This window comes from Accipiter gentilis, chromosome 1, assembly GCF_929443795.1.
Source record: "Accipiter gentilis chromosome 1, bAccGen1.1, whole genome shotgun sequence".
NCBI classification, from domain to species: Eukaryota; Metazoa; Chordata; class Aves; order Accipitriformes; family Accipitridae; genus Astur; species Astur gentilis.
The window spans coordinates 1,222,875-1,249,368 of record NC_064880.1 but is presented as its reverse complement, the minus strand read 5'-3'; the positions used below and the strand labels follow the sequence as shown (position 1 = coordinate 1,249,368).

The 26,494-nt window shown below is 57.4% G+C and overlaps 1 protein-coding gene across 6 annotated transcripts in view; it reads left to right on the top strand.

The window, feature by feature from the left end:
* Positions 1–26,414, top strand: part of TP73 (tumor protein p73) — a 29,119-nt gene extending 2,705 nt beyond the window's left edge. The window contains exons 3-13 of one of the 6 annotated variants that reach the window (XM_049801542.1): positions 4,666–4,911; positions 17,448–17,634; positions 17,727–17,842; positions 18,347–18,456; positions 18,897–19,039; positions 19,505–19,593; positions 19,917–20,041; positions 20,336–20,490; positions 20,630–20,762; positions 21,770–21,863; positions 23,584–26,414. In XM_049801542.1, coding sequence (XP_049657499.1) covers positions 4,666–4,911; positions 17,448–17,634; positions 17,727–17,842; positions 18,347–18,456; positions 18,897–19,039; positions 19,505–19,593; positions 19,917–20,041; positions 20,336–20,490; positions 20,630–20,762; positions 21,770–21,863; positions 23,584–23,904 — 1,719 coding nt within the window. In that variant the 3' untranslated portion in view covers positions 23,905–26,414. Of the gene's footprint in view, positions 1–1,089; positions 1,129–4,665; positions 4,912–17,447; positions 17,635–17,726; positions 17,843–18,346; positions 18,457–18,896; positions 19,040–19,504; positions 19,594–19,916; positions 20,042–20,335; positions 20,491–20,629; positions 20,763–21,769; positions 22,046–23,583 lie in introns of those variants that run through there. The other 5 variants (XM_049801551.1, XM_049801560.1, XM_049801576.1 and 2 more) reach the window with 5 other exon arrangements.
* The last annotated feature ends 80 nt before the right edge of the window (positions 26,415–26,494 follow it).

Below are 26,494 nucleotides of genomic sequence, written 5' to 3'. Positions count from 1 at the left end.
GCGGTACCCAGCGCCGGCGCTGATGCTCGGTGGATGCGAGCAGGGCACCGAAATGCTCTGCGACCTGGCCTCCTGTCGTGCGAGGTGCTCCCTCTCAGCATTGCTTGGGCGCTGCACTGCTCCTAAAACTCGTCTCGGGGTCCTGTGGGAGGGGTTGCTGTGATTAAAGATGTAAGCAATTCCTCAGCCCCCCGTTTTGCTGAGAGGTGACAGCTTCAGGACTGGTAGTTCGCGCGGCGCTTAAGGCTTTACGTGCGACACTGCCGCTGACCTATTTGTGGGTGGTGTGGGGAGGTTGGTTCCACCTTTCAAAACACGCCACGGCGCTCTTTGGACGGCTTATCTGCTTCAGTGTGCAGCCTTCCACGGTGGGGTCTGGCCGTAGGGAACACCGTTCCCCCATCCGCTTCGAGGCAGAAGGAAATCTGCCTGGTCTCCCCAGATATCTATTTATCCATATCTGTCCATCTAGACGTCTGGCTAGCCATCTATCCCTGTGTGGCCATCTAGCTATCCATCTACCCACACCTATCCGCATCTATCCATCTAGATAGGGATAACTCCGTATCTCTGAGATAAGGAGCTGTCTCAGAGTCCCTGCATCGCCCGGTCGATGCAAGCGCAGCCACCTCGGTCTGCTGGCGAAGGGTGCCGGCCAAGCGGGTTTCCAGCCCAGCGCGGCCGCAAGCAGCTTTCTGGGGTAGAATCTCGCCGGGTTTGATGATGGAGCTGGACCCCCGCTCTCCCTGCGGTGGGAATGGTTGGTATCGCCCAGTCCATCACTGGGCAAGCTGGGACCTGCCCTGTGCTTTAATGAATAGTCATGAGGGACAGAAGGGGTGGGCCCCGTTTTGTTGTTGGATGCAGCTAGTTGACAGAACTAAGGGAGATGAAAAAAGCAAAAAAGCCAACACACGGCGGCACACGGGTGGCCAGCGCAGCATCCCTGGCGCTGCCCGCCCCGGCCCTGCTCCCGCGCTCCCTCTTTCCACCCGCCTTCCTACCCCGGCCGTCCCCGCCGCCGCCCCGACCCCATGAGTCCCGTGGCGGGACGCTTCCCAGCGCTCCGTGAATCCCGAGACAACTAAAATGCTGTACATTAGCGACCCGATGCAGCATTATACCACGGTAGGTGCTACTTGTTCTTAATGGGGTTTGCCTCGCTGCTTTTATTGGAAATCATCTGCCGCCGCCGAGGCAGGAGCCGGGTGCGTGCTCCCGCCGCTGCCTGGGACGTGCCAGGGGCTTGTCACGGTGCAATCCTTTCCCCATCCGATAATCCGCGTCAGTGTGGGATGCTGCAGCCTTGGCGGCTCGGTCGGCATTCCTCTCCCGCTTTGCCGGAGCCGGCACGCGGGATGCGATTTAAACCTTTGGTGCAAAAGGGTGCAGGCTCCTTCTCCCGCGTCCGTGCGGACGGGATGGGTGTTAGCTGGAGCATCCGTCCGAGGAACGCCGCGTGGTGCTGGGCACCACTGGCGCCAGTTTGTCGTCCACTGGCACCAGTTTGTCGTCCACTGGGGACCTCCTCAGCCGAGCTGGCGGCAGGCACCCGCGGCCCCAGGCAGGCTTTCCTTCCCCGGTTTAAAGTCTCTGGGAGGGCAGAGCAGATGAAACAGTACCTGCGCTGCAGGCGATACATTTCCAGCCCCGACCTCAAGCGCTGCGGTTGATTTCATAGTCAAAAGTGTTTTGTGTCTGCTCTCTGGCAAAAGTTAGGTACAGGCATCGATGCCGTTAGAGAGAGATAGAAAGGTGCGGTGCTGCACTTCCCAACCAGAAATTACTTCAGTCCTCTTTTTTGTCTTAGGTGTGTTGGTACAAAGCACGTATGTACCGGGTTCGTTTTGTACTCTAGTGCTGTTACTTGGGAGGTCGTTGCTGCAGTGCTGTGAATATTTATACCTGTGTGCGGATAAACGTGCGTGTGTACATATATATTTACAGAAACACAGACACAAGGGCTGTGTTGGGTTTGTTGACACACACGTACACACACAAACACTCAAACCTTTGATTTGTCTTTTAAGGGAATGTTTCCAAAATTTAGTCAGTTTTAAAAAACAAGTTGGTCATTTGACTTCGGGTATCTCTGCCAGCGGATTTGCAAAGCCCCGGTCCTCGGGGCGCTGCCTGTTGCTTTGTGCTGGCAGGGGATGCCGGCTCGGGGTGGCCAGCCCGGCTTGCAGACGTGATGCTCTGGGTCTCGTGTCTCCCTCACGGGCGAAGAGGTCACCGTTTTTCCCGAGGGAAGGCTCCCTCCCATGCGGAGGTTGGGATGCTCTTCTCAGTGGATCGGTCCCGATTTACCCACCCGTTAAGCTTTACAGCCGCAGGCTTCAGCTGCTCCCGAGCGGCTCCCGAGCAGCAGGGAGGCGAAAGGCTTCCCAGTTACTTCCCATATTTCCCGTTTCGGCAGGAGATGAGCCACCGCGGCAGCACACGCGCCGTGTTCTGCCGGGCGCTGCGGCCGTAGACCGATTTTCCCGAGTACGCACAGCCGTGTGCAAGGGTAGTGCCGGAATCGCCTTGTTTGCTTGTCAAGCACGGAGCACTTATGCGCCATTCATCCCTAAAACAGGCACACGGCTGGGCCCTTCCGTTGTCCCGGGAGAACAAACCAGCTCGGTCGTGATTCTGTGGGATTATTTGGCCCGGGGATCAGCCCTGACAAGCAGCAATCCCTTTTCCCCTTGCTGCTCTCCTCCTGGTCGATGCCCGAGCTTTGCTTTTCAAGGGTGACTTGTGTCACCTGCCACCAGCTTCCCGGCTGGAGGGCAAGGGCTTTCCACGCGCATTTCAAAGGCCTGTTTCGCTGAAGTTTCTTGTAACTTTTTCTCCGGGTGAAGCTGGGGATTGTGGAAAGCTTGGATGGGGGTGCTTGGTCCTTGGCAGGGCTATTTATAGAGCGGCGAGAAGGAATAGAGGGGTTTACGCACATATTTTAGGGGAGAAAACGGCTGTATGTGTAAAAGCAAGCCAGATCTTGTTCAGCATTCCTCCAGTTAGTCACAGGCTCCAACGACCTTGCGAGAGATGCAGACAACAGGAGAACTTCCCTGGAGAAGGGTGATTGCCTTTAAACCATTATACATCGTAGACGTTTGGGTGAGGTTGGGATCCCAAGTTAAAACACGTCTCTTGATTCCTAAGCTGTGAGCCTTGCAGCCCTTCGGAGGCGAAGGCAGACAGCTGAGCCCGCTGGGCTGAGGGACGGTGACGGCCGCCTCCCAGTAGCTCCCAGTTTCCCAGAGCTGCCCCAGCTGGTGCTGGTGGCTGGAGGGACAGTCCCTGCTGGGAGGCAGGGGGGAGCTGGAGCCGGGAGAAGGGGGGAGCGCAGGCGGGTGATGCGGGACGCAGGGCGATGCGGGGAGTCGGGACGATGAGCGGCGATGTGGCGGCTGCTGTGCACGGTCATCGGCGGAGCTCAGGCTCAGCGCTGGGACTAACAGCGTGCCGCTGGCTTGCAAATGCCGGGGGAGCAACCCTTGAGCATCTCGGGAACTGCAGATGTCTGGGGGAAAAACATCCCGCTTGCTTGGAGAAACAGTTACATTTGGGATCTGTTTTTTTAAACGCCAGTTTATTTCTTGACCAGAGAAAAAATGATTTTGGGGGGGCCTGATCTGCAGACAAAGGATTAAGGCCGCCTTAACCTGCGGCTTTTGAGAACATCGCTTTGCTTAGGCTATGCCCGCAGGTAAAAGAGCTGCCAGCTCGTACTGGAAGTATCTGACAGTAATTGTTTGGAAGAGGAATAAGAAAAAAAACCTGTAAAAAGTCAGGATTTGGTCCAGCGTGTCTGGAGTAAGAGCCAGCATATGCATAAATAGGTACATTTGCTCTGTGACCTTACTGCAGGGTGCCACATCGCAGCTACATGCTTTGCAGGTTTGAGGTTTTCCCCAAATTAGACCTGCATCAGCAAAAGCCACTGAAAGCAAACATCCCGGCTGGGAAACGAATTACACAAACCACCATTCAGAGCAGGCTCTTCTTAGAGAAACGCTTCCAGAAGCGGCGTGCGCGTGTACGTTCCTGACGAGCGAATGCAGGCGGGAGATGCCCGGAAAACAGGTCGGACGTTGAGCGATGCAGTGGCGATGGGAGCGATGCCCTTCGTCGGGGGGTTGGCGGTCGGTCGCCTCGTGCCGGTGCTGCGTGCCGGGGCAGCTTCCCTGGGCCTCGATGCTGGAAAGCCACTGGCTTTCCAATGGCCACTGGCCGCTGGAAAGGCCACCGTCGAGCAGAGCCCTGTGCACGGGACAGGGCCGTCGCTCCCCGTCCCGTCAGCGGGATTTCTCCCACTCCTGAGCAACCCCCGGAAAATCCCTGCCCGGTTTCCCGCTGGCAAAAAGCGTGGCTTTGCATAGGCAGGTGCGCTAGAAATCCAGGGATCTCGGCACCTCGCTGCCTCCGGGGAGGATGGAGCGGATAGAAGGGGGTGATTTCAGCCTGCTGGGTTTATCCCTTGCACAAGCGGTGACCTGTTCAAAAACCCGAGCGACCCAAACCAGCTCTTTTGGCTGGCTTTCCCGCACGCTGGCCCTTTAAGGAGGCTGTAACAGGACACCTGGAGCCCTGAAGAAGTGTGGCTGGGCTTTCCATGTCTCTAAACTGGCTGGTGTTTTCTTTTTTCCCTCCTCCCCTTTTCCCTTCCTCCAGTCCCAGTTCAATTTGCTGAACAACAGCATGGATCAGAGCATCGGCAGCAGAGCAGCCTCCACCAGCCCCTACAGCTCCGAGCACACCTCCAATGTCCCAACGCATTCGCCCTACTCGCAGCCCAGCTCTACCTTCGACGCCATGTCCCCAGCTCCCGTCATCCCCTCCAACACTGACTACCCCGGTCCCCACCACTTTGAGGTGACCTTCCAGCAATCCAGCACCGCCAAGTCAGCCACCTGGACAGTAAGTTGCATGTCTTCTTGCCTTCGCTAGACAGATGCTTGCTACTGCCGACGGTGTTTTCGGCTGGCTGGCCGCAACCCCCCTCCGAGCGGCTTTTCAGGGATTTTCTCCAGAAGGGCTGTTAAGCACAGCGATTCCCTAAACTGCGGGTAAAGGTCCCCGAAAATCGCAAAGCTAGAGAAATGTGCCGGGGAAGTACCTGCCTTGTTCTCGTGGTGCTTCCCTAGGCGCTTGCCAGTGACCGCTGTCAGAGGTGAGGCAGTGGACGAGATGGACCTTTGCTCGCATCTGCTGGGGCCATTCTCAGCTTCGCTGTAAATTCTTGCTTGTCATTTACGGTCCTTTTTCATCTCGCGTCAGAAAAGCGGCTTCACCCCTAGAAGTCAAAGCAAAATAACAGAGTTGGTTTTTAATCACGGCGGGACGGCTGCACGGCATCGTGCCGTCCGCGGCGTGGGCGCAGCAGCCTGCTCCTGGGGAGCGGGGATGCGGGTTTGCTCCGCCGCCGGTCTGGCCATGCGCCTGCAGCCCGGCAGAGGAGTCCTCTGCAGATCAGGGACCCAGGAACCGGGCAGAGTGTACAAGGACTGCTTTGCTTTTTGTGGCAAAAGGTCCTCAGTTCCCTGTGTGGCACTGTCCCTATTTTTAAGAAAAAAACTGCACTTGCGGCCGGTATCGGAGGCATTTCTGTGGCAGATGCCTCCCTGAGTGCCTGGGGGAGCTGCTCACCACCGGCACGCTTCAGGCAGGCAGGCTTTCTCCTCCGGGAAATGTTCGCAGAGCAGAAAGGCTGGGACGAGAAAACTGACACAATGAGGGAGCGACGGGGCTCCCTCCGGGGCTGCGGTTTGACATTATCATGAAATGGGCAAAGCAGACCAGGAGCGATGTATCAGCCCGAGGTGCGATAATGACTTTTATTTTTGGAGGCTGATGTGTTTAATTGCCAAGACAGCCCTTCCCACGGTAGACAGAAAGCATCCTCGGATGCTTCCGTGCAGGCAGACCCCGGGCCGTGGCCGACCTCGGTGCTGGTCCGCTCGCTGCTGCGGCTGGTGCGGCACGGCGGGCTGCTCCCGGCGTGTTGTGGTGAGAGGGGACCGGCTACGGCAGCTGCCGCAGCGCCGGCAGCGAGCTGGCATTCGAATGCAGCCAAATTCACGGCTGGGGCAGCCGAGCGGCTTCCCTGCGCCCCGTCACCGGAGCTTCACGGCGTCGCTGCCGAGTCGCACTGAGCAGGGGCTTGGGACCAGCCCTGCGATTAAATACAACTTGCCCTTGTAGGAGCAGTTAAGCCTTCGCTCTTTTCCACCGTCTTTCCTTGCAAGGTGTTGCTAAAGGATGCATTTCATTAGGTGTTGAATAAACTGAAGGTCCTCGGGGTAGGAGGTGACTCCAGCCCGCTCCTGTCCCCACTGGGGGATAGCTCACATCACTTTAAAGCTCCAGAGGACGTGCACAGGGAAAGGAGGCATTCCCGCGCCACAAAAGCATCCGAACGAAACCGAACTCACACAGATGCAGGGTGTCTTATCCCAGCTGTCCTGGCACGGAGAGCTGGGAAGTGTCTGATGCTGGCTCGCCACTGTCCCCAGCTAGCGGTGCCCCGGGGATGGCTTTGGGATGGAGGGGACGCAGCCGCCGCCGGGGCCGGGCGCTGCAGGACACCCTCAGACAGCGCTGTGGGCAGGGTGTATTCATGCGAGCCCAAAGACAGAGAGGGCATCTACTAAAGATACGCTCAGTGCTCGCTTTCATTAGCAGTAAGGAAATACCCTTCCCTCGTCCCAGACGATGCACATTGCAGCTGCCGGGAGTAAATTGAAAAAGCCACTAAGGTCTTTTTGGCCGGTTGTCCCCAGCAGAGCAGAGGGAGCAGCAAGAGGCTCCCCGAGGTGGTCCCACGTGGCCAGGGAACCCATCACAGCCCCTTTCCCTCGCTGGAGCCATCCCAGCCACCTGGGATCTTTCCACAACTCTAACAAAACGGAGCCCAGACTGTCTCAGCATCACCCCGTGCCGACCGTGCTCCCGTAGCTGTCACGTCCTACCGGGAGCTGTGCTAATCAGGACAGGACTGCTTTTTTTCTCAAGCCTTTGTGTTAAGGTCTCCCTTGTACGTCGGAGCAGCCAGTGCCACATGGATGCTGTGACAGCCCTCCTAGCCTCGGGAGAGCAGCTTGGACTCGAGAGATGCCCGGTGAGCGTGCCACGGAGGATGCTCCCGCCAGCCGGGGCTGGGAGCTGAGGCTGCCGGGTGTGCGGCTGCAAGGGGGGGCTGCTGGCAAGCAGTCCCGAGCGGAGGAGTTAAACGCCTGAACTGGCTTTAACACTTGGCAAGGCAATCGGCGAGATGCGCAGACCTCTGACCCGCGATGCCGGGGTGATCGTGCATCCCCCAGAAGCAGGCTGGCTGCAGGGCTAGCGCCGACCAGCCCGCATTTCACCGCGACGAAGCCGAGCCTGGCAGAGAACAGAAGCGGGTCAGCAGCATCTTGCACCCCAGAGAGCGCGGGGCATGTTTCATTTGAAATAGTAATTTCCGCAGGACCGCCGACGTGGGTGCAGACTGTCCGGCTCACCAGCGTTGCCACCTGAAGAATGGTCCTGCTGCGGCGACAGCCACATTCCCTCCATGTCCTCCCGGCTGATGGCTGTCACAGCCACGCAGCTGCACGTTTTGTGCTGGAAGATGAAGCTGCTGCCTTCCTCCCATTCACCTGGTGCTCTGCATTGCCACTGCCGCACTTGAAAGTCTGTCCTGGTTAAACGGGGAAAGGAATTCAGCAAAAAACCACAGGCTGTATGTTGCCAGTCAGTCAGTATACAAATAATGATGTATGTACACAGCGCGGTTCTCTACATACGTGGCGAAAGCGTTTGTAGCAGCATGCAAGTAAGGCTGGGAAAGCTGTTAGGGAATACGGGCACTTGGGAGGGAAAGTTAAAAGTAGAGTCAGTAGGGCTGGGGACAGTGACATCTGACCGCTGGGCTGAATTAACCGTCTCGGTGCGCTAAAGGACATGCACAGTTTGATTCAGCCCTTTGAAAGAAACGCCGCTGCCTATTTCACCCGTAGCTAGGAAGCCTGGTGGCTTTTGAATACTTTAAGATTAACTGCACCAAACAATTGACAGCAGGACCGTTGCAAGCGTTGACCACAAATTTGGCGGAGCCGCCTTGCCAGGCAGCGTTTCGGAGCGGCAGGGAGCCCTCTGCCCCGGGGGAACGGCTCTGCCAGACCGGCCGCAACCTGGGGTCGCATCACGGAGCATCCAGCCAAGGAGGAACCGACAGCTGGCATCCCGGCAGCACCAAACCAAATAGTTCGATGCGAGTCGTCTTGTCAAACGATTTGGCGTACTCTTCCCATGCAATCGTAAGCTTTGGTCGATGGGAGCGTGTGGCCCAGTAGACTCCTAGTTTTGAAGGGTTTTGACCGAGATCCCCTCGCTATTCCTTTGGGAGAGGTGGTGTTATCCGCTCTCCCGCACTTAGGAAAGGAAGCTCCTAAGGGGCCCGGGGCTCGTGGCCCAGGACCGTTTGGAGATGAGCTGGCTGGCTCTACAGGGGCTGGGCAGGGGCGAGCATCACCCGGGCAAGGGCAGCGAGGTATCACCGAGCCCACTGCCCTCCTGCGCACGTGCAGTTCTCGTGTCCACGCTTCAAACCCTCCCTCGGCAAACTAGAGACGGTTTGGGAGGGAGAGCCAAAGAAGGTGAAAGATGCGGAACAGATGCCTTGTGGGGCGATACCAGAGAAACGTTCTGCAATGAAAGGTCTCGATGAGAAGAGTAAGGGTGGCTTGATCACAGGCTGCATAGGAGATGGTTGCTGATAGCAGACAGCTCTTTAATCTAATAGAGAAAGACATAATGAGATCTAGTGCTTGGAAGCTGAAGCCAGGCAAATTCAGACTAGAAACAAGGTGGAAATTTTTTAACAGTGAGGATAATTAACCGTAGGAACAATTTACCAAGGAATGCATCGGATTCTCCAACTCCTGAAGTATTCAAATGAAGAGTCTGCATATCTTTCAAAAGATAAGCTGTACTTCAAGCAGACACCGTTGGCTCAATGCAGAACGAGTAGGCAGGGGGTCTTAGGCCAGCAGCGTAGGGAACCCAACCAGAGGATCATCATCTGTTCCCTCTAGCCGTAAAATGCTGGATTTCTAAATTTAGGGTGAATGGAGAAGTGGCGATGATGCGGGACGTGGGTGTGGGGCTCACGTTACCAAAACCAGGTCTGTCCCTGCAGAGGGATGCTGGGCAGCGGGCGGGTGACATTGGATATCCTGACCCGGGCTGGGGTCTGAGCATCGCACGTCGCCGCAAACTCTGAAGCGCAGCATCCACACTGGTCTGCGCTGCGGGAAAACCTCCAGGCTGCTGCCGCCTCCCTTTCCATTTTTAATGGCCTTCTTATCAGCAGAGAGCAATGGCCAGATGCTGAAAATAAGGTTTTCCCTGTAGGTTCAAAGCCCCCCTCTGGTAGGCTGCTTCGACGGGGCTGGGAGGAGGACCGGGAGCTGCGGCGCTGCAAGACGGGGCATGTCGGCAGCCTGCCTGTTTGTTGGAAGCTATCAGGACTCTCGGTTCCCCGGAGCTGCCCATACACGCTAGAGCCGTGAGCTGATCTCGGCTGTTTTCTCACAGGCAGCCCCTCGCCACGCCGGCCAGCTGGTAACTGATGGATAATTAGTATTTTTCTCAAGTCGGGTTTGCGGCGCATCGGTGCTCCCTCCCCTCTAAAACGCTACCACGTGTGCCAGAGCCAGCAGAAGCGTTAATAGGGTCTTTGGCTTCCCACAGCCCGGTTGCAAAAGGATGCAGGGGCTCGAGCCCCCCCGGTGTGGGGCAGCTGCCCGGGCTCGTACGGAGCCCCTGGAGCTGGGGGGAGATGGGCAAACCCCCGAGCTAAGCAGGTGGGGGGTCCCCTAACCTGGGCATGGGCACAGGGGGGGGGTCCGGGTCACATCCAGGGTCTTGCCTCCTGCTTTGGGGAGCAAACAGCCTGCCATGGAAAGGCTGGAGAGGTTCAAAGCCAAGGTGAGATGCTCCTGCTGCAGTGGAGGGGTGTCCAGCAGTTCACCCACAGCAAACCGGTCTGCGCCCCAGCGCTCGGCCAGTGGGACGCTGACGTGCTGAACCGGTTCCAGTCGCTCCGTAGATCCTGCAGCTGGAGCGTGGGCCCTGGGGGAGCTGAAACGTTTTGTCTGATGCTAACTGAATGAGGAGGATGGAAATAATTGGTGTGGCAGGAGGTAGGTTCTCCCTTGCTGGTGGCTCTCTGAAGCTTGTTGGGGTAGAGGCAGTTGTAAAGAGGAGGGAAAAACCTTCTGGAGCATCTATAGAAAACAAGCCCCCTCTTAGACTCTCCCTGGCACCTTACCATATTTTAGGGAGGTTACCTGTCCAACAGCAGCAGCCTGCAGCTGAGCAGGGGCAGGCACGGCTCGGTACACTCTACCTCTGAGCCGCAAACATCTTTGTTTTTATCCAAGTAGCTGGGCAGAAGAGCGTGGATATTTTGGCATGCCAGAAGTAGGAAAGCAGCCTCAGCGTCAGCCCGCTCCAAAGCCCATCGAAGCCGGCCCACCGGAGGCTTTCCACCAGCTTTCGCAGGGCGTGGATGAGGCTCCAGGAGCTCCAGACACAATGGAATTAAGAAAAAAAGGCAAAGGAATTCGGTGTGCAATGTTCCAACACGATCCCACTATCAGCTCCACTATCTCGAACGTGTATGGTATGCACAGGTCAAGGGAACGACTTACTGGCAACTGCTGCTCCAGCGGGAAGGCAACGCTCTCCCGCAGGGACTGCTGCGGAGGTGGGAGAGGACGCGCCGGGGAAATGAGGCTGCTCTGGCCAGCTCCTCTGCGCTGGGATCTGAAACACACGCAGGGGAGGTGGGGACTGAGGGACCCGCTGGAGGAACGGAGATGATAAATAGGCTGCAGAAAGAAACGCACGTCTGTGCTCTGGCCCGGCAGCTCCCGCAGAGCCCCGGCCAAATCCTCTGCACCGCTGGCAGCAGAAGGTTTTACCACGCGGGGCCACGTCCCGCGCCACAAGAAGCGTGGCTGAAAGCGTTCCTGGGAGCCCTGACCTCCGGCGCCTAAAGGAGAGGGGGAGAGAGAGATGCTGGGTGGGCCCTCGGTAAATAAACCATGTTCTCTGGCTGCGCTCACTTGGGGGTCTCCCCCCCGAGTCCAGGTCTTGCTGCTCTGGTTTTTGCGTTTCGTTTCCAGCAATGAATCCCAAGCCCGACTCAGCCTTTTCTTCCCTCCCCTCCCAGCTTGCTCCTCGTATCCAGTCTGGATAATGCGGCATGAAATAACTGCCTCGCTGGATTTTTGGCTTCCTTGTTGGAGAGGGGGAACCCCAGTGCTGGCCTGGTCAGGGGACCCGAGTGTCCAGACACACAGAAGGAGTCAGACTTACTAGAAAAGATTAAAACAACCCCCGAGCGTGCCAGCGCTGGCTGGCTGAGCAGTGACTAAGAACGGCTGTGATCCTGGTTGGCAGTTATTTTAAGGATGTGCACGCCAGGGAAGGTAGGGAGAGGACTCCTTTGGGGGTGAACCAAGGGGTTTTAATCAGCAGCAGTGGCACGATAATGAAGGTGGAAGAACGCAGGCTAGAGCCGACTCAGCCTCTCCCTACTGGTCTGCTGCCCCGAGGCATCGCCGGCGGTCCAGCACTCATGGGAGCGGGGCTGGGGGGACCTGCGGGTGACGGGGGGCCCCTGCAGATGCTGATGGCTAGGGGGGACCAGAGGGGCTCTACCAGGTGCCCTGAGACCTCCCCATCCCGGGCACGGCCAGCGGTGGCCCCGGCCATCGCCCTGATGCCTCGCCACCGTGGTGCAGGGACGGTGGACGCAGGGAGGAAGATGTTGGGGCATCCCCTCCGGCCGTCCCCGGGCAGCATCTCTGCTGCCCAGCCCACCCGTGTGCCTTGGGCACCGGTGGACCCTCTCCTCTCGGGCATCGGTGATGCGCTGGACATATTTGAACCCAGCTCATAGTACAACAAAGTAGCTTTGGGCGGAATTTCCAGCCCGGTGAGAAGTTATATAGGCTGGTGATTAAAAAACGGTTATTAAAAAAATTAGAAAGAAAAAATTAGCTCTGTAGTCGGCACGTCTTCCAGGATCTGTCGTAACAGATTCGTCCGAGCCGGTTAACGGTATTTGCGGTTTGCAAGATGCTACATGTCTGAGTAAGATGACAGACACATTATTATCACCTCTCCGCTGCGATCTGTCTGAACCTGTCCCAGGATGCAGCTCCGCAGCTGCTTGCTGGGGAGCGCAAGGAAATTAGCAGCCGGAGGCAGCACTTTTCTTCTCTCTCTCTTGCCAGGCTAGTGGCTTTATTGGGATCCATTGACTGCAGTCCTGGACACGTCTTGAGTAGAGCTAATGAGGAGACTGGAATGTAGAAGAGGAGGAGGAGGAGGAGGCGGCTGGTAGGGAGGAGGGGGGAGGATTTGTGGAAAAAGTAATTGTTGAGCAAATCATTTCCTTCAAGAGAGAAGGGAGGACTTGGCTGCAGCCCTCCCGAAGCAGGCAAGTCTAGACGCTTCAGTGTGAACAGTTGAAGATAAATAAGATTTTATCAGCTCCGAATCTGTTGGGACACATCCTCCTAGCGGTTCTGCTGCCCAGGGAGGGCTGAGGGGGGAGATGGACTTGGCCGGTAGGTCTTTCCACGCAGAAGCCTCAGGTTATTTTTTGCGCGAGGCTGTCGGCATCCGTGGGGAAAAACACCTCTCCCCGCTCTCGCCTCCGGCGCAGGAGAAGTAACTTACGGGCCTGAGCGGCGCGGTGGCCTCTTCCAGAGCGAGTCCTGGGTACTTGCTCAGGGTGAGCAGCGGCGGCTGCTGAGATTTCATTTCAATGCTGCTTCGGAGCTGCAGCCCTATCAGTCGCCATGAATCGTTGTGGGGCGTTAGCTCCTTTGGATCTGGTGGCATGTAAAACATTTTCTTGGATACAGCGGGCAGCAGTACCAGGACAATCTTGGGAAAACCTCACCGGGGCCGATTGCACCACAGGGCTCTGCCGGGCTTCCTTCCCATCACGTTCGGCGTCGGTGCAGCATAGTCTCCATCCCGCCCAAGAAGTAGCTGCGTTTCAAACACAGAGGTGAAAGAAACCCCATCTAAAGATGCTTTGGGGTACCAAGTCCCTAGGGAACCTGAGGTTAATGCTGATGTACTGCTAGTGCTTAAATAACTTGGCTTTTCCAGTTATTCCTAGTGCTCTGCACTCACACTGCAGGACAGGTGACCGTAACAGGGGAGGGACGGCTATGGAGGTGGCATTATACTTTCAGCCCAGCAGACGAGGGCTGACATCAAAAGCTGCGCGACGACAGAAAAAAAATCCAAAGAAATACGGGTTCCGTGGTTTTACGTAAGCTTCAGGTAGATTGCTCAGTGCTATTACCGCTGTTTGCTGTTTATACCGTACCAGCACCCACAAGCCACACTGACACGTGAACCTGTTGTGCTCTGCAAACGCGCAATAACAGACACACTCTGACATTCTCTGTGAACGGAGATGGCCTCAGTAATAACGTCACCAGGGAGGCAGACACTAATGGTCCAAAGGGTAGAGCAGGAACCAAAAACAAAGGCAGGAGGTGCCCGGGGCAGAACGTACCTGAGGTCTTCTGTAGGCGTGAAAGAAATCTGGGGGCTGAGGTCTGGACGAGCTGACATACCAGCGCCGGGAAAGTGTTCGGGTGTCCCGAGATGCTGTTCCCACGCCCGGGAGCGGCAGCATGAGCGACGTGCGCTTTTGCCGTGACCCAGCTGCCACGTGTGGCCGGTTTTAAGAGGTCAGCTTGTCCAAATGCTGCGGACCGGGAAGGATACGAGCCAGCAGCCCAAGGTTCATCCCCAGTACAGGTGACAGAAATGGGGCTATGGCAAAAGAAAGAGTACCAAGCCGTGGGGCGGCTGCGCTAACCTGTGCAATTAAGTACTGGCATTTTGAACGCCGGGGTTCCACTTTGCAACCGGCTTGTCTTGCACTTGAGGAAAGCACGGTGCCTTTGCGCTCTCTGTGAGCCGCGTGTACGCACTTCAGCTGTGGCTTGTTAAGTAAATCAGAGTATGCGGCACAGCCCTGCACAGGGCTGCACGTGTGGCAGGTTATTAGCAAATACAAAGAACCACGTAGCAGGAACAGCACGTATCCTGCTCAGCACTCTGCTTGGCACCTAAGCAAGACGTGCATGTTGCTGTCCCCTATGGAGACCATCCATCGCCGAGGGCTCTTCTTGGCTGAAAACACGGCTGGGGCTGTAGAGCCTCCCGAGGTCCTAAAAACATAGTGCCCCTTGGCCCCGTGGCCGTGAACAGGCTGGGTCTGCGCGACCAGGAGCGCTTTGCCCCAGCACCGGCTGGCGATGCGGCTGCAGGACGGCCGTACGCTGCGAGGAGCTGGGAGCGCAGCCGCACAGGGCACAGCCCTGACTTTTCTTGCCCAGAGTTATCAGCACGGAGTTCCTTAAAAGAATAGTTTGTTATTGTGGAAGGATCTTTGAAGGCAATCCTGGAGCTGTTAAGACACGATAAGGTTATCAGTGGAGGCATGCCTGTGCTGAGCGGCAGCCTTTCTCCCTGCGGGGCAATCGCTCTGCTATTTAAGAGAGATTTATCCATGTCATAACATGGTATAATGAGAGAATTTGTTACCAAAGAACTTGCCATATAATGCACCTCTGCTCTTCCAGAGCAGTTATATTTCCCAGGCATGTTGAGGACTGCCCGGGAATGTCTACATGAAAGGATCCTTTGACAGGAGTTGTCAGTATTTTAACACCTGGCAAGGAAGAGCCCCCCTCCAAATAACCCTTGTTTTGCCACGTTGTCTCCTCAAAACGAGGGCGTTAAACCCCCATCGCGCTGTGGGCGAGCAGGTTACGCGGGCCACGGCCGCACGAGAGCTTCCTCCTCCAGCCGGGCAGAGGGGAGTAAGTGCATTCCAAGCGGAGCCTGTGCTTCCAGCTTAGGCACGATCCCTGCTGTGTGGGAGGTGCAGGATCGCACCCAAGAAGCCAACCTGGCTCTAGAGTCGAGGCGCAGTCGGTGTCAGCAGGGATCGGTGCAAAACTGGGGGACTGCAGTGGAAGGTGGCGTTCCTGAGCATCCTCTCTCTCCGGGCAAGTCCGCGTGCCTCTGATACTGCGAATTAATTCTTCTGCCAGATTCAGCTTCACGTTACACCTCCCGATCACACCCTCTAATGACCAAAGCGTCTTCCTTCTCTCTCTAGCCCAAAGCCCCCGGGACACATCCCCTGCCAGCCCGCTGGCTTCCCTCTCTGGGAGCTGGTACCAGCTGCCGGCCGAGCATCGGTCCAAGGCATCCTCGCGACACCAGAGCTGCTGCAGTTTGCCTTGGCAGAAGCCCCTCCCCTGTAAATCTCCCCCGAACTTCCCTAGAAATACCGCCCGAGAGCGGTTTGTCTCATTTGCCCCTTTAGCAGTCCATGGGCTAGGGGGGATGGCTCGCCTACAGAAAGGGCAGCAGGATGGGGAAGCGCAGATCCCTTCTGCAAACCCACCTGATGTGTGGGGTGCACCGGACCGGGCTGATGGCAGCGGGAAGATGAGGGCTGAGCCATCCCCATCAGCCCCGTAAATGCCCTACCAGTCCTGTATGAGCGGCTGGCTTGCTGCCCAGCCCTGCTGCCCGCCTGCTTCGGGAAGCCCTGGCTCAGAAACAGCCCCGCCACCGGGAAAGCAGAGCGGTGGCGGGAGCCTCGCTACCCTCAGCACACCTGTATTTGGATGGCTCAGGACAAGCTTTAACATCCCCACGAGTACCCTGCACGGTGGTATTGTTTTGGCATCAGGCGCGGTGTTTGTGGGGATGAGATAAAATACTTTGAGCAGGAACATGCCCTGCCATGCAGGGACTGGCTCCTCTCTGTGCGGCAGGGGTGGGCTCTTGTATAGCAAACACATTCTTTGCGAGATGGAAAACAGCATGGCACTGCTGAGGTGGAAGGGAATTGCACATCCCCGCACCTGGGAGCCGAGACACGCGTTTACGGGAAGGCGAAGGACAGGCTCTGCCTTCCCCACCCCTCTTCGGGAAGCGGCGCGCAGCCTCCTCCAGCCCCTACCTCGCTCCAGACGGTCGCTCGTGGTCGGGCTGGACCCGGCCCCAGCGCTGGCTCCCGGCCCCGAGCAGAGATGCCCAGATGCCGTGGCCGAGGGGCTCTGCCGCGCTGCAAGCAGGGCTGGCTCGCGGGCACGCCGCTTTCTCCAGGCTGCCGTTGCCTTCCCGTTTTCAGGTGCCGCCAGGAGCTTCCCCTGTGCTGAGCAGGTCCGCCGTGCTCGTGAGGGGGATTTTTGCCTCTCGTTCCTAACCGAGCGAATCCCGTTGGGCCATCCCAGGGAGCGTTTTAGTGGTCTTGAACCATTTTCTATTAACAAGCGACTCCAGGAGCTGCCTCCAGCTGCCTGCAGAGCATCCTCCTCCCGCGGCCAGCCTGGGCGAGGGGTCCCCGCAACGTCCCCTCTGTGAGCCACCGCTGTCGCTGCGAGCAGCTGCAAAGGATCGAGTTGTGGTCGGGACAAACCTGCTCTGTGTCGCACGTGCTAGTCAGAATTAAACTCCGAGGTCTTGCATAATTAGCTGTGATTCCGTCCATGATGTTAAGCACGATTTTCTTAGGCTGTGGTGCGTCGGTGCCCTCGGTGCTCCCAGCCCTCGGCTCTGCCAGGAGCTGCGTGCGATAACAGGTACAGGATGGTAACGCTTCCCAAATGGGCCGAGTGATGTACGAACGAGGGTTTATGCTGATTTTCAGCAAGATTTTCCCTAAGTCACCATGTAGCGGGTGCTCCCGCTTTGCCAGAGCACTTAGGGTAGCCAGGAAACCCTTCCTACAGCGCCCGGCCCTGGACCCAGTAGGTGGTTGTATCTGGTTTACGTGGAAAGCGGATACGAGGTAGCGTGGGCGAATTTGGTCATATTTAAATATTTCCAGGGGAAAAACAAATACCGGGCCTAGAGAATAAACAGTTACCGCAAAGACAGGCTGCATTTCCTCCGGTCGCCGTCCCCCGCAACGCACCGGGAACGTGCGATAGCAGTTCGCAACGCCGCGATCCGTCACGGAGCAGCCGTGGAGCCCAGGCACCGCTGGGGCGATTCGCTCTGCCGGTACACGGAGCCGCTTTGTGCTGGCATAGTCCCTCCAGGGTTGCTGCGACACGATAGGCGCTAATTGGTTTTATAACGAGCCATTATTTTAATTTGCTGCTTTACTGCCGCATTCGCCTTTCGCTTGGAGCGGTGAGAAAGCAGCAGGCGGGTGGACGAGAGGAGCCGAGGGAACAGAAACGCTGTTTCGGCACAGGTGGGAGCATCGGCCGGGGGCTTTTAGGGAAGGGAACGCTGCTTTTACACCGCAGCAGCGGAGGAAGCCGAGGGCAAGCAGGGGAGCATCCGCCGCCCCATCGGGCCCAGAGACATTCACCCGCTGGGCGTCTCTTCTTTTCCAGTACTCCCCCCTGCTGAAGAAACTCTACTGTCAGATCGCAAAAACATGTCCCATCCAGATCAAGGTGTCCACCCCCCCGCCCCCGGGCACCATCATCCGGGCCATGCCGGTCTACAAGAAGGCAGAGCACGTCACCGAAGTGGTGAAACGCTGCCCCAACCACGAGCTCGGCCGCGACTTCAACGACGGTGAGTGCTGCTCTCTGACCCCCCCGCCCCGTGCACACGGGACGAGCATCCCGGACGGCCCCGTCCTCTAACGCGGCGGTTTTGCCTCGCAGGCCAGTCAGCCCCAGCCAGCCACCTCATCCGGGTGGAAGGCAACAACCTCTCCCAGTACGTGGACGACCCCGTGACGGGAAGGCAGAGCGTGATGGTGCCGTACGAGCCCCCGCAGGTACCCGGCTGTTCCCGGGGCTGGTGATGGGGTGGGGGGGGGAGAAGCAGGACCAGCCCCTGCCTCTAGCCGGGTTTACGCTGGTGCCGAGGGTGAACCCACTGGTGCCGAGAGGGTTGCTTCGTAGGAGACAAAGGGCAGGAGCATCCTGCTCGCCCTGGCACATCTAATGCCACCCCCTGCTCGCTCCCCGCACCAGTGGCGGCTGCATCCCAGCCCTGTGAAGCATCCCAGAGCATCCCGTTCCTGGGAAGCGGGATGCAAAGGGAGATCCCTTCTGGTCCTGCCCTGGGGGAACCCCAGGGCCCCCCGCAGTCCTCGTGCAGACCCCTCTTCCCGGCTGGGATCGTCCCCACGCCACCCTTCCCTGGTGCTCCCCTGCTCGCCCTGCCAAGGCGCCAGCCTAGCCTGCCTCCCCTCCTCTTCACTCCGCCGGGGGGGGCCCAGCCTGCCTTCCCCCCGTCCGTGATTCCCCCTCAGCGCCTGCTCTCCCCTCCCGGGCAGGTGGGGACCGAGTTCACCACCATCCTGTACAACTTCATGTGCAACAGCAGCTGCGTGGGAGGAATGAACAGGAGGCCCATCCTCATCATCATCACCCTGGAGACGAGAGAGTGAGTGGCTGTTGGAGCAGGGACGGGGATTGCTCCCCGCTGCGGGATGGCTGGGGACCCTCGGGAAGGAATCCTCCCGTGCAGGGAGCTCCTCCTGGGGGAAGGGGACATGGCAGCCCCCCCCCCCCCAGCCCCAGCCCGTGGCTTTGTCGGCCAGCTAGGAAAAAAGCCGGCACGGAGGGACCGGGGATCCAGCCCAGCGTCGGCTTTGCCCCCTGCAGCTGGAGCCTTTCCTCCGCCCCAGGAGCTCCTCTTCCCCCAGGAGACCGCTGCTGAGGGGGTCCGGGCACTCCGTACCTTGGGGGCTCGATCGCTTCCCGAGCAATCCATGCATACAGAGGGACGGGGAAGGCACTCGGCTGGTCCGGTTTCTGCGCTGCAGCGAGCCGTGATGCACTTCCCAAGCAGAAATAAGGTCACCGATTTCTCTCTCCTCCCAGCGGCCAAGTCCTGGGAAGGAGATCGTTCGAGGGACGGATCTGTGCCTGTCCCGGCAGAGACCGCAAAGCTGATGAAGACCATTACCGAGAGCAACAAGCCCTGAACGAGAGCGCGGCTAAAAACGGCAACGCCAACAAACGCAGTGAGTCCCCTTGCCAGGAGAAGGAGGGGGGCTCAGGGCACTGCTCAGCCGCAGCCCCAGGCTCCCGGCCAGCACCTGCCCCCCCCCCTTGCCCCTCAAAGCCGTGCGGATGCTTCTGCCTCAGCCCCTTTGCCATCGCACCCGAAATCACTGCGCCCCAGAAGGTCGGGCTCAAATCCCCATCCAGGCGTGATGCTTTGACTAAATCTAAAGTCTCACAAACACGATCCGCTCCTTTTCCCGCCAGAGCTCAAAGCTGTTTGAGCAGGGCTTTTGTGTCCAGATAGATTTACTCTTTGTTGTTATTACCAATAAAGGGACGTCACCGAAGCCAGAGCCCAGGGGAACAGCTAGCATCCTGCGTGGCTTGAGCTTAAATCCTGGAAGGAGCCAAGGTGTTCCCAGACGCGTCCTGCCCTCCCGAGGACAGCACGCTGACCCTCTTCCTCTCTCTCTCCTTTCCAGCATTCAAGCAGAGCCCCCAGGGCATCCCAGCACTGGGGACCGGCATTAAGAAACGGAGGCACGGGGAAGAGGAGATGTATTACGTGCCCGTAAGTGTTGGTGAGCTGCGCTGGTTGAGAGCTGGGCTCGGGACGGCGGTGGCATCGTTCCCTCTGCGAGAAACGCTTTGGGGAGGCGATGGTGGGCAGGACGGGGCCGCACGGTCTGCTGCAGGGCAGCGGGCACGGGGGCCGAGCAGAGACCTCGAGACCAGGAGCAAAAGTATCTGCGGATGCACGTGTCCAAGGCAGCCCTGGCCACAGGGACACCGCACCTTGCGTGGCCGGGTGGAAAAAAAGGGGCCACGAGGAAGGTGGCCAGGTGGGACGGGAACGAAGCGAAGCCCTGGGCTTCTCGTTCTCCCTTCCTCCAGGTGCGAGGCCGGGAGAACTTCGAGATCCTGATGAAGATAAAGGAAAGCCTGGAGCTGGTGGAGCTGGTCCCACAGCAGCTGGTTGACTCCTACCGGCAGCAGCAGCAGCAGCTCCTGCAGAGGCAGTAAGTACCACCGCAGCCCCCCGAAAGCCGGCAGCAGGGAAAGGCAGGGGAGCCCTCGAGCAGCCCCAATCTGGGGCTGGCCCGCTGGCTCACAGCACGTCTGCCGAACGCCTGGTAGGTGGCAAGGGCTGCGACCGCTACAGAGCCGCAACGGGCGCGCAGCGGCTCCTCCGTGCCGCAGCCCACATCGGTGCGGCTGCCCGAAGCCTCCGCGGGGAAGTCTGGTGGGACGGCGCGGGGGCATCTCCATCCCACCCGCTGCAGGCTGACCGTCCGCTTGGTTTCCCCGAGCAGGAGTCAGCTGCAGACGCCTTCCTCCTACGGTCCCGTCCTTTCACCCATGAACAAAGTTCACGGCGGAGGACTCAACAAGCTGCCCTCCGTCAACCAGCTGGTAGGGCAGCCAGCGCAACACAGCTCTGGCTCCGCGCCCAGCCTGGGGCCGATGGGTAAGGTCCTCGCCTCGCCGGGTGCCGAGCGCTCCCTGCCCGTCAGACCGTGGGCTCCCCGCCGAGGGAGCGGGTGGTTATCGGGGTCAGGGTGACATCTAATGGATCTGTTTGTTGCGTTGGCGTGGCCGCCGCCTAGGACCCGGAATGCTAAACAGTCACCCCATGCAACCCAACGGAGAAATGAATGGGGGCCACTCGTCCCAGTCCATGGTCTCCGGATCACACTGCACCCCCCCTCCGCCCTACAACCCCGATCCCAGCCTTGTCAGGTAGGGAAGGCGTCCGATGCCCTGTCTGTCTTGTCCTCTGACGTTTCTTGCTGTTGTCCCTCACGCTAACCTTCAGATCTGTCTAGCAACTGGTCAACTGGCCACTGGCCCCAACTGAGAAATCACTGCTCACGAAATCACATAGGCCATTCCTCCCACCTCAGAACCTGAAGCCCACCACTTAGAAACCTCTATCGCCCTCGTATACCTCTACCTGGGTGATCCATCCCTGCCTAATTAGCGGTTAAATGCATCCCAGCGAGAGTCTTTTCCTGCATGTCAAACCGGCACGTAGCTTTGCGAACTGCCCCCTTCCCCTTCCTCACCAGCAATGCCCCGAAACGGGTCCACGTGGCTTATTTCCATCAGGAACGCATTAACAGGTCTGCAGCCACTTCTTAACGTTTCAGTCTTCAAAAAGACCGCAGGCGTTTCGACAGAGACCCTACCGACGTCGGGAAGGCTGTACGCGCAGCCTCGCTAGAGGCGCATAGCTGCAGCCCAGCGCAATGTGCAAAATACCCCCGGCACCACCAGCCTGCACGGTGCGGAGACCGCTGCCCAGACCAAAGCATGCTCCCCGTCTCCCTCCCGGGGCAGCTCGAATTCCCGTGGGTTATTCCCAGAAAGTTACCGAGCTGAAACCTCTGACGATCAGGAGGGAAAAAAAAACCCCAACAAAACCCGTAGTCTTAGGAACGAGCGTAGTCCCAAAGTGCTTCACTTTGGCGTTAGTGGCAACGGCGGTCACGCTCGGGAGGGCAACAGCCACAGGCAGAAAGGCTGACGGAGCAGTCGGAGCCCCCCGGCACGAGCTCTCGCCCACCCTCGCGCCTGCCACGGTCCTCTGGGCTGCGGGAGCTTTGCCAAGGCTGGAGGCAGCAGGACCCCCCACCGCAGCCTTTTCGGTGGCCTGAAACACGGTTTGCCACTACAGCGATGCTTGCGAGCACAGCTTTTATTCGTGAGAAGTTAATGGCACTGTATTTTCCAAATTTTTTCTGCAGTTTTTTAACAGGATTGGGGTGTCCAAACTGCATCGACTATTTCACCTCACAAGGGTTACAGAATATTTACCACCTGCAGAACCTATCCATAGAGGTAAATGCTTTGGGAAGATCTGTTCTTACCACTTGTTTCTGTCAGCTATTGATCTGAAAAGCAAGGACAAAACCATTTTAAAAGGAAAAGGAAAACTGTGCACCCACCTGTCACACAGAATATATGCTCCCCAGGATTTATGCCTTCCATTTTACGCATCCTCTCCGGTCCTTCCGATTTAGCCGTAGCTCAGTCATCGGTAGCAACAACCACGATAGCCTCAGTCAGTTCTTCCAGACTGTCGGAAACAAAAGAGCTAAAAAGATCCCCAAAGCGGGCCGCAGGTAGATTTTCCACCTAGCAAACACAGAAAAAGCAGCTGAGGTGCTCAGCAAAGTAACCCAAAACCCACAGAGCCAGCGGGAACACCTCCACCGTGGTTCAGCGAGTTTTAAACCTGATCTTATATCTTCCCCTGTTAATCTTTAAGACAAAAGAGGCTGAAATAAAGAAGTCAAGCCCGGGGGCATTTGTATTAAGGGCAGGAAACAGCCCAGGTCAGGCAAAAGCTGGCCTGAAAGACAGTGGAGGGGATGCTGGAAGTACCTGAGGTTGCACGGAGCGTTGGCCCTCCGCTGCTGCCGTTCTCGGTTAAAGCGCAGTCTCTCGGTGACGATAGTGAGGGTGGCACCGAAGCAGGGGCTCCTCCAGCCTGTCAGGGTAACGAGAAGAAGGGAGAGAAAAAAAAAAAAAAAATCCTAAACGCTTTGAGCCATAGCAAGCCCTGTAAATCCCAGAGTTGGCGTTTTGGCCGAGACAAAGCTCCCGCCCCGATCCCGTTTTGCCCCCAGGCAGTTTGTAGTAGCCGTCGTCCACCCAGCAGCTACGACAGAACGCGCGACCACGCTTTGGTGACGCAGCTGTTGGAGACAGGATGATTTTTCATTGGTAGCTGGGGCCAGTTGCGTAACCTTAGCCTGGTTTTGGACCGTTTTTCTGAACTAACTCCGTGGCCGTCTGTAAGCTGTCAAAGGAAACGTTCGGTATGGCCAAAACTCGTATCAGATCGCTGAGCTGTGTGTCCGAGTCGGCATTTGTAATTACTAATTGCATACTCACTGTCTTCTCTAGTTAACTCTCACGTGAGTCTCTGTGTTTGGCATTAACGTGGCCCTCTGGCAGCTCTCCGCTACGACGGTGTTCCTTCTGGTGCAGCCCCCCCAGCCAGCCCTGAGGTTTTTGACCTCGTTTGGCTTTACCACCACAGCCCATAGCGTCGTAACAGCCTGCTATCGCCGGCGTCGGCACGTTAGCACATGATGCTGGCCCCCGGGGGCAGATGCTGCCCCAGCCTCCTGGGCCAGGACCGGAGGAGAAGCCAGCCTGGCTGACGGCTCCTCGCCCAGGTGGACAGACAGCAGGACGCTTCGCACGCTGCCCCTGCGACCCAAGGGGGAAAAGTCCCTTCCCTCCCAGTTTCACATCGGTTTGATGTGAACCCACCCCCCCTACCCCCCCAAAAAAAAGAAAAAAAATAATTTCCAAACCTGCAAAGCTGTGTTTGAGTAACTGGTCAACTGGCCATTGGTTACGAATGAGAAATCGCCCGTGGGGGATGCACCCGTGGGCTTGGCGTCGCGACCCTGGGGAGCTCCAGCCCTGCCACTGCTGGGTGCTCAGGCATCGTGCCCATGTGCCCCCCCCAACAAAACCCGGGGCTCGCTCCCACCGGTACAGTTGCGTCTCCGCCGGCTATGCCTCAGCGCTGTTGTTCTTCCAGGATCTCGGAGCACTGAAGATCCCGGAGCAGTACAGGATGATCATCTGGAGAGGGTTGCAGGAGCTCAAACAGAGCCACGACTACGGGGCGCAGCAGCTCATCCGCTCTAGCAGCAACGCTTCCACCATCTCCATCGGCAGCTCGGGCGAGCTGCAGCGGCAGCGCGTGATGGAGGCCGTGCACTTTCGCGTGCGCCACACCATCACCATCCCCAACCGTGGCGGGGCCGACGAGTGGGCAGACTTTGGGTTCGACCTCCCGGACTGCAAATCTCGCAAACAGTCCATAAAGGAAGAATTCACGGAGGGAGAGATCAACTGAGGGCGTCCGAGAAGGCCACAGACAAGAGACCCGGGGGGGGGGGGGGCGGAATGAAACCCCCACCCCCCGTGACAAATATTTGCAGCCTTGGGCATCTGGAAAAGTGTAATTTTGTTGTCCAGAGGGGACCTGCCAGCCGTGTGTGAACGCACGGCCCCGAGGCGCGCGGGAAGCTCCTGCTCCGGAGAGGAAACCGCGGTGGCTTCGGCAGAGGGGAAGAGGAGGGCGGCTGAGGCAGCTTGCCGAACAGAGCACGGATTTTCTGCCTGCCCACGGCAGGGGAGGCACCTGCCAGTGCTTTACGCCGTTTCGTGTTTTACTGGAGGATCCCCGCATCTGACAGATGCGGCGTAAAGACGGCACGTTTTTCTCTTCGTGAGACCGGCCTTCATTACTAGCTTCCCTATCCCCCGTATTCTCCGTGGTGTCCAAGCCTGACAGGTCTTTATCATTGTAAAAAGGACTTAGCCCTTACCTGTTCCAGTTTCTGTACAGATACCTGCCCGTGACTGATGCAAAAAACCACAATCCGCTTTCCTGACGGACTGCCAAAAAGTACCCCTTGTCCTCCAGTTCTTTGTAGAGCAGAAAAGAACCTGTTTGCCAGTTCCCTATGTGTTCATGTACTTAAATATTTGTGTATATAAACAGAAGCAAATGTATATACAGTATACTCATTGTGCTGTAAGGAGAAAAAAGATTTATTTTCATGTAAGCTATAAAAATTGATACTTACGCCTGAGACACTATAGTGTCAAGTAAATTAATTTCACGTTCTAGCACGTAAACATGCAGAAAATCAGGTCTCCAGCCTCACCTATTCAAAACTCAGCTTTTTTTCTCCTCTGAATATCTTTCACACAGTTGCAGAGGAGGGGGCAAGCCAGTGAATACTCCTGGGAAGTCAGAGCTCTGGATAATCCCTCCCTGCTCCATCGGGGGAGTTTTGCAGACAGGTTAGACCCGGCGAGCATGAATGTGGGCCGTGTAAATTTGGTCTGACTTTGGAGCAAGGAGATGGACTAGGTGACCACATGAGGTCTTTCCAGTTTTGTTTTCTGTTTCTGGTCCTTTTTTCCAGGCTTAAGTTGTCTGTTGCTTCAGGCTGGAAAAAAACCTCAGCAGAAAGCAAGGACGCAAACAGGCGTGTTCCCTCCCTCCGTCCCTCCGTCCCTCCCCTACTAGTGACTACACGTTTTGAAAGGCGACATCCCACAGCAGGTCTCGGAGAGGCACGGCACAGAGGCTGCCGCTGTAGGGAAGGAGGGAGGGTGGGAGGGCAGGGAGCTGCTTCATCTGCTCCCTCAACCTTGGGGTGCTTGAGATTTTGGGCAGCCCGAGGGATCCATGCAGAAACGACGCTACCCGGCACGTTCTCGCTGCTGCATCTCCTCCCTGTGTTGCCTCTGCGATGGAGACCTCCAGACGGACGGAGCTAGGAGACCCTTCGCAAACCCCTGGACCCTCTGACCAGTAGAGCAAAAGAAGAAAGAGCTTGAGTCCTACCTACGACGTTCAGGGCTCGGCTCGGAGCTGCGCCTTCTCCTCCTTGCAGGCCAGGGTCTGTCCCCACTCAAAGGGAGGATCACGGGGAAAACGAGCGTGAACCCTGTACGTGCCGTACCAGCAGTCCCGGGGCCCAGGTCCTCTGTCTTGGTGTCCAACCGCAGCTCTGAGCCTTCGGCGCGCAGGAGGAGGCCTCCTCTCCCTCCCATGCTGGGCTCTGCTCTGCTCTCCCACCCGGGGTGAGCCGTGGGTGTGAGGGTACCGTCTGGGAGGCCATTACGCCCCTCTACACTACCCCGATTAGGAACCCGACTCCTTTGGCGTTGCTGAAATGTGAACCTGTGGCCTAAGATAACGGCGACTTAAAGCACTTTAATGCTTTAAAGGTTTTGAAACAATCATTCATGTTTTCAATGTTCACTAAGGCTTCTTCCGGCAGTATTAACTGATACACTCCAACCATGGTATGAATGGTATTTTTTGTAATGTTATCTTTGGAAAATGTGTTATTTTTATAGCTGTGGTTTCTCTTCCTTTTTTTTTTTTTTTTTTTTGTAAGACAATAAAAAGCACATGTGGGAATTACAACATCTGGCAACCAAAGTCTTGCTTACATTGTACACAAAGTGTCCTCCTATACCAGCGTAAGCCTTCAAGCGTAAGGCCTCGAAGGGCCTGAAGTTGCTTTGCTTCATCAAGCAACCACGAAGCTACAAAGAGACGCAGCTCTGCGCAGAAGCAGCAGCGGCTGCCAAAGCACGAGTGCCATTAACAGGCGCTTTGCTCCTTATAGACATCAGGACAGCTGGCCTGAGGGATCAGAGAGCTTTCCTCCACAACTGGGGTTACCATTTGCAGGGAGCATGCGAGAGCAGTCTGCTCCCCATACACAAGCAGCCCTATCCTGCCCTGAAAGAGCTCGGTGCTGCTTTCTGGTCCCAGCGCTCCACTGAAGGGAGCGTACATTCCGCAGAAGTCACTTCTGCACGGAGCCAGCCTTGAAACCTAGCAAAACACAATGAAACCCGCTTGCTATTAATAAATTGCCATAGTGATTACAGAGAGGCAAATGCCTACTTCTTTA